The following is a 17,605-nucleotide window of genomic DNA, read 5'->3' on the forward strand; positions in this document are numbered from 1 at the left end:
AGAGATAGTCACAATTAGATAAGTGTGTATACCTAGGACAGTAGGCACCTAGGAGTGCGGGGTTTACCTGTTTGGGGAGCAAGGAAGGGACAACAGGCAAACAGGAAAGGTGTTCCTAGTGGAGCAACGAGCATGTGCAAAGGGATGAACCTGGTATGAAACCTGGTATGGTAAAGAACCTTGTCCGACTGGGTAACAGTGAAGCTGGAGGAGTCTTTAAAGCCTAGGGTTCTCAAACTCCAGGTAAAAGTCTGGCAGTGGGGAGCCACAGAATGTTTTAAAGCTGCAGAGTGACATGGTCATACTGTGGTTACAGAGGTCCCCCTGCTGTCACTAGGATGATTTCTTTGCATTGGAGAAAGAGGCTGGCACTAGTTCTCTGGAGTAGTGTTCAGAGGGGAGTGAGAGCCCAAAGAGAGCAAAGTGGCTAGCACTCCTTCAAGGTGACAAATGCAAGGGCAGTGGGGTAGGTCCTTAGCTGAACGTGGGCCAGGCCTTGTGAATTCACCTTGAGAAAGCGCTTGTATTCGGCACTGCAAGGCTCCATTAGCTGACTTCCCCCACATGGCTTGCCTGCCCCCTTCCCATAGACCAAGCAGATGAGGAGGGAGGAAGGGGCACTCTGGATGCCTGCTGTCAAAGACCAAGGCTACCTCAGAGGAGATGCCAGCCTGGGGGCAGCCAACAGCTTGGCCACATGATGGCAGCAGAGAACCAACTGTTGACTGCTGCACACCCACCCCCAAAACAGGTGAACGGGGAGGACCCCTCAAGTTTCCTCCCAACCCCTAGAAGTCTCTCCCAATGTCCTGAGGCAGAATAGGGGTCACAAGAACCCATGTCTCAGCGCCGGGCAGGGAATGTTTCCTATCAGTTTTGCCCTGCATGACTATCTTTAGACATGTTGACTGAGGAACACAGGAATGGTGCCATAATTTCTGATGTGTGTTTATTCATTTCCGGGCCAATTCTGGTTAGCGAAGGGAGTGCCTTTTATGTTGCCTCAGGCATGGTATCCTCCCAGCACTGGGTGTGGCCGCCCCCGCCCCCGGTGCTGTTTCCACCCTGTCACCAGATGCTCATTAAGCTCCAGCCTGGAAGGGGTAGGGGAGTCCAGCATTAGGAATGGGGGATGGGGGGGAGTCAGGTATCCAGAGTAAACTGTGCTGGGGTAGGTGTAGCACAGGGTCTGTGGGACCCACAAAATGGACTTGTCACCGCCTGGATCAGGTAGGCTTCCTGGAGGAGATGCCACCTAAGTTGCAAGAGAAGGAAGGGAAAAGGGTGTTCCTGGAAGGAAGAACAAGGAGTTTGGGCTGGATGGTGAGTAGAGGAGATACTCGTAAGGTCAGGATGAATCCTGTTGGGCTGAGGGCTCCTCTCCCCACCCCCACCCGTTACCCTCCAAAGCTCTGGGACTCACAGTTCACAGGTCCCTCAGACCTCAGCCTTGGGCCACCCTGTGATGCTTTCCCTCCCTCCAGGGTCCAGGCTCACCTGACTGAAGGGGATGTCAGGCTAAGGATGTCCCCCAGGGCCCCCTTCCAGTGTTGGGGGGAGCCAGTTACCAAGGAGCAGATGCTGAGAGATGGCAAGAGCAGACCTAGTTGACTCCCCTACCCCTGCCCCGCACATATCACAGCCTGGAGAGAGAACTCTGGGTAACCACCTAGTTAGAACTACACCCTCATTTCAGAGACTGAGAGGCTGAGGCCCAGCATGGCTTACAGAGCAGGTTAGAGGTGCCCTGAGAGCCAAAGCCCATGTTTCCCTCATATCAGGGAGGCCCTGGAGCAGAGCCAGGAATGAAGGCCAACATTTTGTGTTTTATTGTCCCCATCCTACAGCTTCCACCTACTGAGGCAGCAGTGGACAGACCAGAGCTAGGATTGGGCCTCCACATAAGTTGCTTCTCCTCTGACTCTAACGTCCAGCCAACAGGGCTAGCCCCATCTTATAAATCCCACCTGCCCTGGGCAGGCAGGATGCAATGCACCATCCTGACACCATCCTGTCGCTGTCAGCCCAGGGCAGGCCCACAGAGGGATAGTCCCTGCCCACAGAGGCTAGTGCCACTCCTGGGGTCTCTCCACACCTCCCCTCTGGTTCTCCACACATTCCTGGCCTCTGTTCCCCACACGGTGGGTCCCCCAGGCCCTGCCCGGAACGAGTGTCTGAGGATGTTGCTGTATCCTGGCGCTAAGAGAAGAAATAGGCCAGGTGGTCCTCAAATGCGCTGGAGCAATACCCACCCTCACTTTGCCCAGTCGGTCGTGGGGGACGGGACAGGACAGCTCAGATCTACTTAACCTCTCTCCAGGCCACTCCATGCACACCCACCCACAGGCCACTGAGAAAAAGGGGACCAAGTGTAGGTGTAGGACCCAGGCTTCCGAGGGCCGGGAAAGTCGAACAGGCAGAAGGGCTGGGCTAGGCCAGGCATAGAGCAGGCCCCGCCCACAGCCCCGCCCCCACACCCTGGCCCCGCCCGCCCCACCCCTGGCACTCAGACAGACTTTGCTCCAAGCACCGGCTGGGAACGGCAGCTGGGGCAACAGGTGGGGCGGCCTCTCTGCGTGTGTGTCCGCCCGCGCCAGGTGCTCAGACCCGAGGGCAGGAGAAGGCGGTGGGCATCTCAGGAGTCCCGGTGTGGTCGGTGCTCCAGGGCTCCCAGGACCGGCGCTCGACCGAACCCAGACTTCTCGTCGGCTCCCAGCCAGGCCCGGGCCTGCAGGAACCTCCGCGGGGCCCCATCTGGGCCTCGATGGAGCTCCACCCGCCGCCATTGCAACCCTTCCTGTTACTACTGCTGCTGCTGCCGCTGCCGCAGCTACCAGCGGTGCCCAAGACGGGAGGGTCCTGGCAGTGCCCGCGCATCCCCTATGCTGCCTCCCGCGACTTTGACGTGGAGTACTTGGTACCCAGCTTCTCTGCCGGCCGGCCGGTACAGGCTGTGGCAACCTACGAGGGCGGCAGGGAAGGGAGTGCCGTGTTCGTGGCCACACGCAATCGCCTGCATGTGCTTGGGCCTGATCTGCAGCCAGTTGAGAGCCTGGCCACAGGCCCTGCTGGGGCCCCTGGCTGCCAGACATGTGCAGCCTGTGGCCCAGGCCCCCACGGCCCACCGGGAGACACAGATGCGCAGGTTCTGGTGCTGGAGCCGGTGCTGCCCGCACTGATCAGTTGTGGCTCTAGCCTTCGGGGACGCTGCTTCCTGCATGAGATAGAGCCCGGCGGGACAGCCCTGCACCTGGCGCCACCAGTCTGCCTTTTCTCGGCACACCACAATCATCCGGAGGACTGTCCCGACTGTGTGGCCAGCCCGCTGGGCACCCTCGTGACCGTGGTTGAGCAGGGCCATGCCTCCTACTTCTACGTGGCATCCTCACTGGACTCGGCGGTGGCCGCCAGCTTCAGCCCACGCTCAGTGTCCATCCGGCGCCTCAAGGCTGACGCCTCAGGATTTGCACCAGGCTTTGCAGCACTGTCAGTGGTGCCTGAGCACCTGGCTTCCTACCGCATCGAATACGTGTACAGTTTCCGTGCAGGAGCCTTCGTCTATTTCCTGACTGTGCAGCCAGCCAACGTGGTAGACGCTCCTGGCGCCTTACACACGCGCCTGACACGGCTCAGCGCTGTCGAGACTGACCTGGCCGACTACCGCGAGCTGGTCCTCGACTGCCGTTTTGCACCTAAACGCCGGCGACGTGCGGCCCATGAGGGCACGCATCCCTACCCGGTGCTGCGGGCGGCCCACGCTGCTCCAGTGGGCGGGCGACTGGCCACTGAGCTGAGCATAGCCGAGGGCCAGGAAGTGCTATTCGGGGTCTTCTCGGCTAGCAGAGACAGCGGCCCAGGTGTGGATCCCAACTCTGTCGTCTGTGCGTTCCCTGTAGACTTGCTGGACACTCTCATCGAGCAGGGTGTGGAGCGCTGTTGTGAGCCTCCTGTCCACCCTGGCCTCCGGCGAGGCCTCGACTTCTTCCAGTTGCCCAGTTTTTGCCCTGACCCGGTGAGCAGAAAGAAAGAGCCCTCACTTGTGAGCAGTGTGCACATGCTTCTCTTCCAGCACTGAGAGGGTCTGGGACGGGGAGGGCAGGCAGGGAGAAGTTTTCTCTTCCACCCAATTTCTTAGGGGGTGGTGTGAGGGACTCAGCCAAACAAAGGCCACACTGGAAGCTCATCTCCCAGCCAGGCTAGACCCCGTTGCTACACCATTTTGTTCTTTCACCCTCTCACTTACCGTGGCCCCTTGCTTTTTTAGGTAATTTCCCTTGTTATGTGAAAATTGGATTACATCATAACTGTCTCTCTACCAGGCACACTTCCAAACTCTGGGTACAATGATGGTTGTCCCTTCCTACCTGCCCACCACATATACCCTTAGGGATACACAAAAAACAGCGCCGTCCCCCCCCACAGGCAAATACTCACAAATTCACCCAGACTCACATCTACTCACCAACACGTTTTCGCTTTCCCTGTGGGAATACTTGTTTTGCTCTGCTTTCTCAAGAGGGTGGGGCAGGAGTTGTCAGAGAATGCTCCCCTCTACCTGTTGCAGAGAGCCTTCCGGGCCTTGGAAGTTGGGGGCTTGTCAGGGAGCCTGCATGCCTTGGGGTTTCCTGACCCACTCATCCCTGATTGTTCTCCATGGGGTGATTGGGGGAGGATTCAGGACATAGTGAGAGGGTGGCTTGGCTCTAGTAAATTCCAGGAGGCTCACCCAGGTCTTGTGCAAGCAACTAAACATCTGGGGATGAATAAAGGCCTAGGAGGGGCTGGTTGGATTTGGTTCACCACGTAAGAGTCCCAGACTTTCACCATAGTTGGGGCCCTTTTCACCCCAGGCAGGAGGTCTCCCAGCCTATGCTGAACTAGGTGCTCCTTCCTGCAGACCCTACCCAGGTCCTCTTCAGCCATGGTGTCAGGGAGCCAGAGCAGAGACTAAGAGGACGTTCCTTCAAATGCTTCCCTGAGGACAAACCCAAAACTTATCCCTTGAAGCCATTGAAACAGTCCCACCCTACATTACAAGAGATTAAGCCAAGGAAATGGGGTGAATGAACAAACAAATGGCATTGGACAAGTGGCCTTTCAGGGAGCTAACCCACAGTCACTGCTCTCTGAGTCTTTGGCTGCCCAGTGGCTCTGGCCTTGCTGTGACATTCTTCACTGACTCCTTTCGCTCTGATTGATGCCCCAGTGGTGGGAGAGAATTTACACACAATGAGGGGTGGGGGGATCTTCTGCCTCCCTCCTTCAACTGACTCCCTCTGGGTTGAGGAGGCCCTAGGGGTTGAGATCCCTAGTCTGGATCTGGGCAGCCCTGACTGCCCTCCTCTCCTTCTTTCTGGGGAGTCAGAACCTCTCCCTGACTTGGCTAGTGGTCAGGGGATCAGAAGACACCCAGCACGACTTGGCAGTGCAAGGCTCCAAAAGGACTAATCTCAGGCCCTGCCCACAGGCTGGTTAGGACCCCAGGCAGTGTGTGAACCAGCCTGTACAGTGTTTGTCCAGTGACTGGGCATGCAGCCTCCAGGAAGAAAGCCACTGTGTGCTCATCTTGGCTGCCTTCACGAAGCCTGAGGGGCTCAGAGCTGGTACCTGCCCTCCATGGGTTCAGATGGGGTTTGAGTCTGGCGGAGTCACCCTCCTCTATGGGGCACTGGATACTTAAGTCTTTTCAGGAGGCTGGAGCCTGGAAATCCAGACAACCCTGGAAATCCAGAGCTAAAGCCCTGGAGCCCAGGGGCAAACAGGCAGCGGTGCAGCTCTGACCAGGGTAGGGCCTCTTTTCCACCCCACAGCCCCACCTGTCCCTGAGTCATACTGAAAACACCTGGCTGGCTTCCTGCTAGGGCCAGGACTTTTACTCACCTCCAGTGAGGACAGAGTACCAGTCCCCACCCACCCACCCTATAGACCCAGTGTGTGGAGTCAGGGCCCAGCTCTATGCTGAGGTCTTGTTCCCAAGACTTATAATCAGCACTGAGGTCTCAGGACTGGGTTAAGCATACTTAGTCTGATAGGGGCCTCCCATCAGCTTTGAGGAGTACCCTTAGGGCTGGCAAGGGAGGGTCCCAAGCTACTGGGCCACAGAGCCCTGCCTGCACCTTGCACCCAGCTCCAATACCCTGCATCCATACCCTCACTGCCTGGTTTCCCAGAAGCTTCCACAGCTCTGCACTGGGGCACTGAGTGTCCCCCAAACACCCTCCTGCTAAGAGCAGGGGAGAAATTAGTGTCTCCTGTTACCCGGGCCTTCAGGCCTTGGTTTATCCCTCCTGTACCCTGAATGAGGTACAGGTAGCAGCTGGAGGTACAGGAAGACCTTTGGCGTCTCAAGGAGAAAGACGACGTTACCAACCCCGTGCTGGCCAGTTAACCTCAGAGTTCAGCCCCGTGAGCAGGTGGAGAGACTGAAGCCTGAAGAGGGGACAGGGTTTGTTGAAGTGCAGGGCAGGACCAGCAGGGGGCAGGAGAGGATTCTGGTCAGGAACTCAGACTTCCGACCTGGCTCGTCTCCTGAGAGGCGATAAGGCCTTTGACAGGTGAACAAACCTCTCTGAGTCAGTTTCCTTATCTGTAAAATGGGGGTGATGAGACAACCCACTCTACAGCGTGGCTGTGAGGACAAAATGGGGTTGGCTCTGTAAAACTCAGTAACTCATTATCAGAATGGCCATGGCAGGGTAGGGCAAGGTGTAGGGGGAGCCACTGTTCCAGCCTTGGCCTTCTTCCCTGGCCTTGCTACATCTGAGAGCCCCATGGAGGCGGTGGGGTAACTGGCGGGACTGGGGCCTTCTCCAGCCAGGCCAGGTGAGGGGTGGGAGTTTAGGCTGCTGTGGTCACTGACAGAAACCCCAAGGGGTCAGTTCATGGAGATGAGTCCTGACTCCTGCCCTGACCCTCCCCAGCCTGGCCTGGTGGCTCCCAGCCCCAAAACCAGCTGCCGCCACTTCCCTCTGCTGGTCAGCAGCAGCCTCTTACGGGTGGACCTATTCAACGGGCTGTTAGGACCAGCGCAGGTCACTGCATTGCACGTGACACGTCTCGACAATGTCACAGTGGCCCACATGGGCACAGCCGACGGGCGCATCCTGCAGGTAGGTCCCTCATCTCCACGGCCCCTTGTCCCGGGATCCCTGTCCCCATTTTGCTCACAGCTGACCTGTCCCAGGTGGAGCTGGCCAGGTCTCTCAACTACTTGCTGTACGTGTCCAACTTCTCACTGGGCAGCAATGGGCAGCCTGTGCATCGGGATGTCAGTCGCCTTGGGGACCACCTGCTCTTTGCCTCTGGGGACCAGGTAAGGTGGGCAGGGTAGGGCCCGGGGCTGGGCTGTTGGGAGCACAGCTTCTCCATCAGATCCAAGGAGGCATTGACACACAGGTCCCCCCACCCTGATCTACAGTAGGACCAGGGAGTCTAAGGGGCTTAGTCTCCGCCTTCAGCCACCCCTGAGCCACCTGTCTGTCCAAGGTTTTCCAGGTACCTATCCAGGGCCCTGGCTGCCGCCACTTCCTCACCTGTGGGCGTTGCCTGAGGGCACAGCGTTTCATGGGCTGTGGATGGTGTGGGGGCATGTGCGGCCGGCAGAAGGAGTGTCCTGGCTCCTGGCAACAGGACCATTGCCCACCCGAGCTTACTAAGGTATGGCTTGCCTGGCAGGGCACAGGTAAGTGTGGGACAAACTGGGCCTGGGGTGGGGGTCAGCAGGTCTTAACCATGATCTTCCTCAGGGCTGGGATATCTTCAGTATTTACAGGGAGGACATTCTTTTTTTTTATTTTTAATAAATTTATTTATTTACTTATTTTGGCTGCATTGGGTCTTCGTTGCTGCGCACGGGCTTTCTCTAGTTGCGGTGAGCGGGGGCTACTCTTCATTTCGGTGCATGTGCTTCTCATTGCGGTGGTTTCTCTTGTTGCGGAGCACGGGCTCCAGGGCACGTGGGCTTCAGTAGTTGTGGCTCGCGGGCTCTAGAGCGCAGGCTCAGGAGTTGTGGTGCACGGGCTTAGTTGCTCTGAGGCGTGTGGGATCTTCCCGGACCAGGAATTGAACCCGTGTCTCCTGAATTGGCAGGCGGATTCTTAACCACCGCGCCACCAGGGAAGTCCCAAGGAGGGTATTCTTGGCAGAGGGGATGGCACATGCAAAGACTTAGAGGCAGAAAAGTATTGAGTGAGGACAAGCAAGTGACCTAGAGTGACTGGAGTGTGGGGCAGGCAAGGAGTGTGGCAGAAAATTTAGGGGAAAGCAGACAGGGCTGAGAGTCCTGACCCATAAAGGGACTCAGGCTATCTTCTCCTCCCCTCTCAGTTCAGCCCCCACAGTGGACCCCTAAGGGGCAGCACGAGACTGACCCTGTGTGGCTCCAACTTCTACCTGCATCCTCCTGGTCTGGTGCCTGAGGGCACCCATCAGGTCACTGTGGGTCAAAGTCCCTGCCGACTGCTGCTCAAAGGCAACTCAAACCTCAGGTACGACTTGGTCCCTGCCCTTTCTATCCCTGATGGGGATAACCAAGCAGCCCCTTCCCTGTGAGACCCTGTCCTCTGCTTGTATGGGGCAAGGAGGTATGAGGCAAGCTGTAGTAGCTCTGGTTGCTTTCTGTCTGGGGGGACATCTCTGTCCCTTCTTGAGCCTACATATGCCCTACCTGTCTGTTGAGTCATGGCAAAGCTAGTCACTGCCCCGTCAGATCCTGCCGACCCTGGATGAAGCCATGGATAGAGAGATGCTATCTTCAAGCTCAGATGAGACCTGTGATTTGTGGTGGGCATGCAACCAGGCCTGTGTGACCCCTGCCTGACCTTGAGTTCCCCTGATGTCCCAGCCAAGTACCCTGGAAGGACTTTGTAGAGGAGCTTGAGTGTGAACTGGAGCCCTTGGGCACGCAGGAAGCCGGGCCTGCCAACGTCAGCCTCACTGTGAACAACATGCCACTGGGCAAGCACTTCCGGGTAGACGGCACCTCCACGCTGCGAGGCTTCTCTTTCATGGTGAGGCCACCTTTCCTTATTTGTGCCCTTGGCCAGCTGGGCAGTTCGGGCAAGGAAGAGTTTGGAGTGGAGTGCCTCCTGCTCCAAGCTAAGCCACCTCCATGCCCTCTTAGGAACCCATGCTGACAGCAGTACAACCCCTCTTTGGTCCACGGGCAGGGGGTACCTGCCTCACCCTTGAAGGCCAAGGCCTGTCTGTTGGCACCAGCCGGGCTGTGCTGGTCAATGGGACTGAGTGCCTGCTGAAACGGTAAGTGCCAGTGGGAAAGGGGATGGGAGGCCACAGGGTCCCACATAGGGGAGCCCTCACCAGGTGGGGCTTGGATCCCCGACAGGGCAGGGGGAGGAGGGCTCAGTCACTCAGTGTAGGGAACAGGTCCAGGAAGAAGTGTCTGCTGCTCCCTCCAGCCCAGAGGTGGTTTGGGATGGCAAGAGAGCCCATTACAGAGTCCACTGGCTGCAGCCAAGGTTGTGGGGGGAACCTGTTCCCTCCCTGACTTCTTGGAGGCCTTTCTGGGACCACCCTATCTTCAGACAGACCCATGGAGTACGGGCAAGTTGGGATGACCAACAGAGGAACTGGGAGGGGTCAGCGGGGCCCTGGAGGAGTCGGGCCTAGCCATCACATGGAGGGTGCCCCTGAGCCTAATCCCCCTGTTCTGCAGGGTCAGCGAGGGGCAACTTTTATGTACCACACCCCCCGGGGCTGCTACCGCCCGCGTTCCCATTCGCCTGCAGGTGGGGGGCGCCGAAGTGCCTGGCTCCTGGAACTTCCACTACCAGGAAGACCCCATCATGCTGGGTATCAGCCCCAACTGTGGCTACACGTAAGTGCCACCTCCTTGCCCACTCTGGTCTCCTAAGAATGAGGGATCCAGCCTTGGAGAGCACCCCAAGTCCACCACCCTGCTCTCCTCCACAGTGGCTCCCACGTCACCATCCATGGCCAGCATCTGACTTCAGTGTGGCACCTCGTGCTGTCATTCCATGATGGGCGCAGGGCAGTGGAGAACAGGGTGAGTGGGCACTGGTAGCTGCCGAGTGGGCACTGGCCAGGAGGGAGGAAGGCCACACCAGTCCCCTGAGTTCCAGCCCCAGCCCATGCTGGGCTGAGGGGTCTGGGGTGGCTGTAGGTAGGATACCGGGCTAACCACTCTCGCATGTACCCAGCAGTGTGAGGGGCAGCTCCCAGAGCAGCACTGGTGCCGCCTGCCTGAATACGTGGTCCGAGGACCGCAGGGGTGGGTGACGGGGAACCTGAGTGCCCAGGGGGATGGAGCTGCTGGCTTCACACTGCCTGGCTTTCGCTTCCTGCCCCCACCCCACCCACCCAGCATGGACCTGGTCCCATTGAAGCCTGAGGAGCATGCCATTAAGTTTGAGGTAAGTGGGGGGGATAGGGGGTGGGGACAGTGGAGGGTTAAGGCTGCAGCCTGCCCGAAAGAGATGGGGGCAATGGCCAGCCCTCACGACTGTCTCTGCAGTACATTGGGCTGGGCGCTGTGGCTGATTGTGTGGATGTGAACGTGACCGTGGGTGGTGAGAGCTGCCAGCATGAGCTGCGGGGGGATGTGATTGTCTGCCCCCTTCCCCCCTCCCTGCAACTTGGCAAGGACGGTGCTCCACTGCAGGTAGGCAGCTCAGCTGGCCCTCTATGGGAAACATGGGTTGAGGACCTACAGGCTGGGCCTGAGCTGCCACCTGCCCCCAGGTCTGCGTGGATGATGGGTGTCACATCTTGGGCAAGGTAGTGCGGCCAGGTCTGGAAGGGGTCCCACAGAGCACACTCCTTGGTGTCCTACTGGCCCTGCTCCTGCTTGTGGCTGTACTGGCCACCATACTGGTCTTCAGTTACCACCAGAGAAAACAGCTAGGTGAGCTCTCCACTCCCATCCTGACCCAGCCCCACCCCCAAACTCTGACATCTCCAAGTCCCTATATCCTCTCTCTGCCCAGGCCTTAGGGGTCTGCCCACACCTCCTGGGTAGGGGTCAGCCTCTAGGAGCTTGGAGTGGCTGGCTACCTGGAGCCATTTTTCCACAGTCCTTTCTCCGAACCTGGATGACTTGGCATCCCTGGACCGCACCACTGGAGCCATGCCTCTGCCTCTGCTCCGCTCAAGCTCTGACTATAGAAATGGCCTTGGTGAGATGGTGGAGGTGTTAGAAGTTGGGACCATACTCTCTGCTCCACCAGCGCCTCATTCCCTCTCTTCCTCAGCAGCCCCTGCCATTGATGGCCGGGATTCCACCGCTCAGGTCCACAGAGCATCCTTCTCAGGCAACGGGGATGGGTCCCATGTCCCACTGCTGCGGAAAGAGTCCATCCAGCTTGGGGATCTGAACTCTGCGCTCCTGGCCGAGGTCAAGGATGTACTGATTCCCCACGAGCGGGTAGTCACCCACACTGACCGAGTCATTGGCAAAGGTATGGGGGCCAGGCCGGGTGGGGTTGGGGCTCAAGGGATAGTTGGGCAGGACTCTGAGCCTCCATTTGCTCATCTGTGAAATAGGAATTCTGTCTTCCGTGGGTTCTGGTGCAGATTAAGTGGGTGTGGGAGGGCTGCAGGCTCTGCCATCATGAGGCTGCTGCTTGTTTTTAATGTCAGGTTGGCCAGTTGGGGCTCTGAGGTCTGGTTGCCAGTGGGAGCGTGTGGTGTGAGCCCTGGGCACTGGGGCCCCTCTCACTGTCTCTCCCTCATCAGGTCATTTTGGAGTTGTTTACCATGGAGAATACACAGACGAGGCCCAGAATCAAATCCACTGTGCCATCAAGTCGCTGAGTCGTAAGTGGAGCAGAGGCTGGGAGGATACTCGTCCCTGCTGTGCTACCACTTCGCTGAGTGACCTTGAGCAGGAGACCTTTCTTCTCTGTTTCCCCATCTGACCCTTGTAAAGGGCCTCCCTGCCCTGGGCCTGACTCCAGCCTCTCTGCAGGCATCACGGAGGTGCAGGAGGTGGAGGCCTTCCTGCGTGAGGGGCTGCTCATGCGCAGTCTGCACCACCCAAATGTGATGGCTCTCATTGGTATCATGCTGCCACCTGAAGGGCTGCCCCGCGTGCTGCTGCCTTATATGCGCCACGGAGACCTGCTCCAATTCATCCGCTCACCCCAGCGGGTCAGTGCTCAGCTGGCCCTGGATTGGGGGGCTTGGGCAACAGCTGGGGATGGAGCTGCTCAGTCCTCGCCTACTGACCCACCTGTGCCCCTAGAGCCCCACAGTGAAGGACCTCATCAGCTTCGGCCTGCAGGTGGCCCGCGGCATGGCGTACCTGGCAGAGCAGAAGTTTGTGCACCGGGACCTGGCTGCTCGGAACTGCATGTGAGCAGCCATAGTGAGGTTGGGGTGAAGCCAAGGGGCAGAGCACCAGGGCGTGCAGCTAAAGGTGCCTCAGAGAAGGCCCATGCTCCAGTCCTTGCTGTGCAGCCCTGGGCATGTCCTTCCCTCTCTGGGCATGTCCTTCCCTCTCTGGGCTTCAGTTTTCCTGTCTGCCCAACGCAGACTTGAGTCAGACACTGTGGCTCAGAAACCTTGTAAGGGCCTGAAACAGGTGGGTTCAGGGCCTGGTGGGGGCCAGTCCTGAGTGTGATTCTCCCCTCCCAGGCTGGATGAGTCATTCACAGTCAAGGTGGCTGACTTTGGTCTGGCCCGCGAAGTCCTGGACAAGGAGTACTACAGTGTCCAACAGCGCCGCCATGCTCGCCTACCTGTCAAATGGATGGCGCTAGAGAGCCTGCAGACCTACAGATTCACCACCAAGTCCGACGTGGTTAGGCCCCACCTGCCCCAGAGTCCACATGGCCTCAGAGAACACTTGGCCTTGCCCATTGATCTCCGAATGGTGATGAGCCCAGGGAATCCCCACGCTGGGCAGCCCCACAGCCCATTCGCCCACCTCTGGGCAGCTGTCAGGGCAAGAGGAGGCTGTGAACTCATTGGCTCCTCACAGACAATCCAGGCCCTGCCCATCCCCAGCTCTGGATGGCTCTGGTGGTGGGCGGGGACAGAGGGAAGATGCTTGTGAGGTATTGAGGAATGGGCTCTGACTGAGGGGTCGAGCCCCTCATTTCCAGCTAGAGGGCTCTGGGAGGTAGAGGACCTGGGGGGGCCCACCTGTCCCCCCCAGGGCGAGAGCTGAGTCCCTTCACCTGTCCCCTCCCACAGTGGTCGTTTGGCGTCCTCTTATGGGAACTGCTGACACGGGGTGCTCCACCGTACCCCCACATCGACCCTTTTGACCTCATGCACTTCCTGGCCCAGGGTCGGCGCCTGCCCCAGCCTGAGTATTGCCCTGATTCTCTGTGAGTATGTGGAAATGGTAATGGGGAGGGAGCTGGGCCCCAGAGACAAGGAGGGGAGGAGCGGGCCGGAGACACAGAGTTCTTGCCTGGCTCTCTGACTGATTCTCTGGTTGACCTAGAAAGGGACCCTCTCTGGACCTCAGTTTCCTCATCTGTGGTTCCACCACCGTTCAAGTCTTGGTGCTGGAGGGATATCACGGTTGCCATGGTAACACCATTCCCAACTCAGAGTCTGGGTTGAGGCCAGTGATTTGATTTCCCAGCACTCCTCTCCCCTCACACCACCAAGAGGGGCTGTTTTCCATCTTTTCCACTTACTTAACCTCAAGGAAAGGTTCCATTAGCTCTCACACTAGCTCCCTCCACGTCTCCAGATCAGAATTTTTTTTTTCATTGGATATAGTTTCAGATTCCCTGTTCCCAGAGGCATGGCAGCAGCTGTGTTTCATCAGTGCCTGTCGGGTGGTTCAGCTTCATAAGCAGCATGCATGCCTTAGCTGTGCTGAGGTCTTTGAGGTTAGAACAGGAAGAACCAGGTCATAGGTAAAGGTGGTTGATGATTACTGTCTCACTCAGCTTGTGCTCCAGAAGGGTATGAGTAACCCTTCCTCACAGCCCTGCCTGCCTTGATTTTGCTTTTTATTATTTATTTCACTAATGAACCTGGTTCAAAGTAAGGGAAATTAACTTCACTGCCTATCTGCCTCCGGGTCAGCCTCCCTGAAGCAGATTCTGAGATGGAGGTTTACATGCAGGGGGTTTATTGGTAGGTTGGGGGCGAGGGAAGCAGGACTAGGTAGGGGGAGAAGTTGGACTGTGATGCAGATGCAACAGAGGCTGCAGTCCATCCCCTGGGGACCCCTGGAATTGGGATGGCCCTTCAGAGTTTTCTGAAATTGAGACCAAGGGGCCCAGGTCTTTGCTCCAGACATTCATTCGTCACTGCTTACAGATGCCCCTGTGGAAGGAGTGTGAGCTTGGAGGAGGCATTTCTTTTCTGCCTAGGGCAGTTCCTAGAGGGGGCCTCAGCCAAGAGCCATCAGAAGTCACAGGGAGAATGAAGGGGGGAAACTAGGTGGCATACCATAGCATCCTCCATACTAGGGGAAGTCCCTTCTCTCTGGGCTTCAGTTTCCTCATCTGCAAAGTTGGAATGATAACAGTACCACCTTCAGAGGTCTGAGAATTACACGAGATTATTGTGTGTAGGTCACTTTTAGTATCATTTAAGGCAGGGATGACATTTCCAAGATAAAGGGTCATGTATTAGGACCCAACAGACAAACCTAGAGAAACTCTGCTTGGAATCCATGGTGCCATGAGCTGCCCCACACATCTCAGGGCTTTTAATCCCCATTTCACTGGACCTGGGCTTCCTTCCTAGAAGACGTGATGATAACCATGATAGCTTGTGAGCTGGGCCCTAAGCTAAGAACTTCATAGGCATCCTCTCACTTTATGCCCCAATAGCTCTGTGATCAGAGAAGACTCCAGAGGCACAGACAGGTTAAGGAACTTGCTCAAGATCACATAGCCCAGGTCACAGGACACAGGAGTCCAGCCTCGCAACCCCTGAGGCAATTTGAACTCTGCCAGGGTGGGAAGGCAATCATAACAAGAAGAGCTGCCCCTAATTGGCTGATGCAAGGCACCAGGCCCTGTCACCCGCTGTCCATCCCATGTGGCCCACCAGGGGGCTAACAGCAGGTGGATAGCCCAGAATCTCTGGGTAGGGGTGCACTGTGCCCCTCATGTTTTCCTCTACCCGGTAGGTACGCAGTAATGCAGCACTGCTGGGCTGCAGACCCTGCAGCACGACCCACCTTTGGAGCACTGGCAGGGGACGTGGAATGCTTGGTGGCCACGTTGCGAGGGGACCACTACGTGCAGCTGCCTGTGGCCTACGTGAACGTGGGCCCTGGTGCCTCTGACAAGGCAGACATGCCCTTGTAATAGTTGCCATCCCCGCCAGTGCACAGGAACATAGGTGGCCCAGCCCCTCTCAGAGCCACCAAGGCCCACGTGACCTCAGCCCCAGGCAGGTCTCGGGGGGTTGGACCTGCATAGCGGTGGGAGTTAACCCCAAGCTGCCTCTGGGCTGGCCTCTGCCCTGTCCCCGTCCCTGCCCCTTAACCTTCAGGGGCACAGGAGGGCTGCAAGGCACATTGGTCTCTCACTCCCCAGTGGGGACCACTGAGGGGATCCCTGATGCAGTGAGTATTTATGGAGTGTCTGCTGTGTGACTGGCTGCTGGGCACAGGGGACTCGGTGGTGACCACTGGCCCTTAAATCAGTAAGTGAACAAATAAATATTTAATTACAAATTGTGGTAAATGCTATGAAAGAAAAAGACAGGCTGCTTTGAGGGAATGGAGGACAGCCTTAGACACATGAATAGAGAGGTAAGGGAAACCACCCCAGGAGGTGACATTTTTGCTGAGACTTTGTCAGGTGGGAACTGTGCCAGAAGCGGTCGGGGGAAGAGAGTTTTTGGCAGAGTGAACAGCACTTGCAAAGACCCTGAGGCTGGAAAGGGGTTGAGTCAGCAAGAAGGCTCCAGAGAACAGGAAGGGGAGGCCAGGCCCAAATCCAGGTTACAGGGTCCTGGGGACTTTTGGATGGAACCGAGAGGGGTGGGTTGAATACCCAGATATGCAGCAGCCAGGTTGGCTTCTCCTATTGCCCAGTCTGTCTGTCCCATTCCCCAGGCCCTAACCCCACTCCAGGGCTCCCTGCTCCACCTGCAGCCTTCCCTCAACTCCCCCCGCCACACCCCCGCCACTGATAAGTCGTGGAGACTTGCTCCCCTTCCCCCCAATCCTGCCAGCATTGCTCTTGCAGCCTTGAAAGAGATGAGCCAGCAGCAAGGCCTCAGCTCCACACTTTCAAGGCACCAGCTTCGAGGTGCAGACTGCTCAGGCTATTTATACTCGTCAAGGCCACTGTACAATACCCACTAGAGGGGCAGGCTCCACCAGAGAAGGAGAACAGCTTCCTCCTTGTACTATCCCTCCCCCGTGCCCTCAGTGCTGAGGGGGCCGCTGGGCTCTGCTGGTGTGGATAACTGGAGTATCAGGGTGACTGAGCCCGGGACATGCACTGTGGTGGTTCCTCTCTTTCTCTCTCTCTTTTTTTAAAAAATATTTATTTATTTATTTGGTTATGCCGGTCTTAGTTGCAGCAGGCAGGCTCCTTAGTTGCGGCACGTGGGCTCTTTAGTTGTGGCATGCAAACTCTTAGTTGTGGCATGCATGTGGGAGCTAGTTCCCTGACCAGGGATTGAACCCGGGCCCGCTGCATTGGGAGCATGGAGTCTTAACCACTGTGCTACCAGGGAAGTCCTGGTTCCTCTCTCTTGCTCAGGTCCCCCATGGCCTCTATCTCATCAGTTGGGAGACCCTGGCTCACCCTAAGGGGCGTAGGCTCCCTTCATTTTGAGTCCCCAGCTCTTTGCCCTGTCATGCATGGAATCCTGGGTTTAGGCAAGAGCTCCCTGGTAAGCAGAGTGGGGGTCTCCTTGGGACTGGAGCTGCCTAGTGGTTTTCTACCCATCTGTTGCCTACTCTGTCACCTCAGGCCAGAGGGAGGCCCAAATATGGGGACCCAAAGGACTCTGAGGACAGGGGTAAAGCTTAAAAGGAGACTCTCACGCTCAAGGGCAAGGGTCTGAAGATCAGGGCCCTATGAGCTGGAGAGGGGAAGAGATGGACTCCGTCTGCCTGTTTACCCCTGCACCTCTGATGCCCATGAGTGCAGGCACAGAGGAGGTTGTAGCCTTGCATGCTCTGCCAGGGACACTTGGGCTCTCTCTCCCCCATTGTGTCACCCCTGAGGCTGGGAGAGAGGTGAGTGGAATGTCCTGGAGCACTCCCACAGCTGTGGTCCCCGTACCAGTTGGAAAGGACTGTCTCCATCCCTCCAACTGGTAGTCCTTGTGCCCTAACCTCATCTTTGGGATCTAAGGGTCACCCAGGGCTTGGAGCTGGGTGGGGAGTGAGAAGAAGGCTCAGAGGCTTCACTGAAGCTGGACTGAGGCTCCTTCCCCACTGGGCTTCTGCAGCTTGTGGACCATGGGCTTCTCTGTTCATAAGAGAGGGACTCAGAGAGAAGGGGGTCTCTGGATGGGAGGGAAGCTTAGTGAGGAGAGGAGTCCCAGAGAAGGGAGATGGAAGAAACTTAGGGGATGTCAGGTTTCCTGTGTAGCCAGAATGTGGGGCTTTGGGCCTGTTTCTGGGCCAAGGGCCTCCAGGGCCAGGATTCTCCAGGGAGGGGACACAGTTAAGCAGGTGCTTGCC

The 17,605-nt window shown here is 57.5% G+C and overlaps 1 protein-coding gene across 1 annotated transcript; it reads left to right on the plus strand.

Moving 5' to 3' along the window:
• Window positions 1–2,633: 2,633 nt before the first annotated feature.
• On the plus strand, window positions 2,634–16,068 carry MST1R (macrophage stimulating 1 receptor). The gene is given in 23 exon segments (XM_082346122.1): window positions 2,634–4,012; window positions 6,921–7,109; window positions 7,184–7,312; window positions 7,486–7,656; window positions 8,326–8,486; window positions 8,843–9,008; window positions 9,122–9,258; window positions 9,674–9,835; window positions 9,931–10,024; window positions 10,182–10,391; window positions 10,493–10,639; window positions 10,720–10,882; window positions 11,052–11,153; window positions 11,229–11,435; window positions 11,713–11,793; window positions 11,945–12,126; window positions 12,221–12,330; window positions 12,613–12,778; window positions 13,174–13,310; window positions 15,083–15,253; window positions 15,255–15,264; window positions 15,267–15,304; window positions 15,306–16,068. Coding segments are annotated over 23 exon segments (4,212 nt in total). The 5' UTR covers window positions 2,634–2,764; the 3' UTR covers window positions 15,337–16,068.
• The last annotated feature ends 1,537 nt before the right edge of the window (window positions 16,069–17,605 follow it).

Source organism: Balaenoptera borealis (assembly GCF_965194805.1).
Source record: "Balaenoptera borealis genome assembly, chromosome: 12".
Taxonomy (NCBI): Eukaryota; Metazoa; Chordata; class Mammalia; order Artiodactyla; family Balaenopteridae; genus Balaenoptera; species Balaenoptera borealis.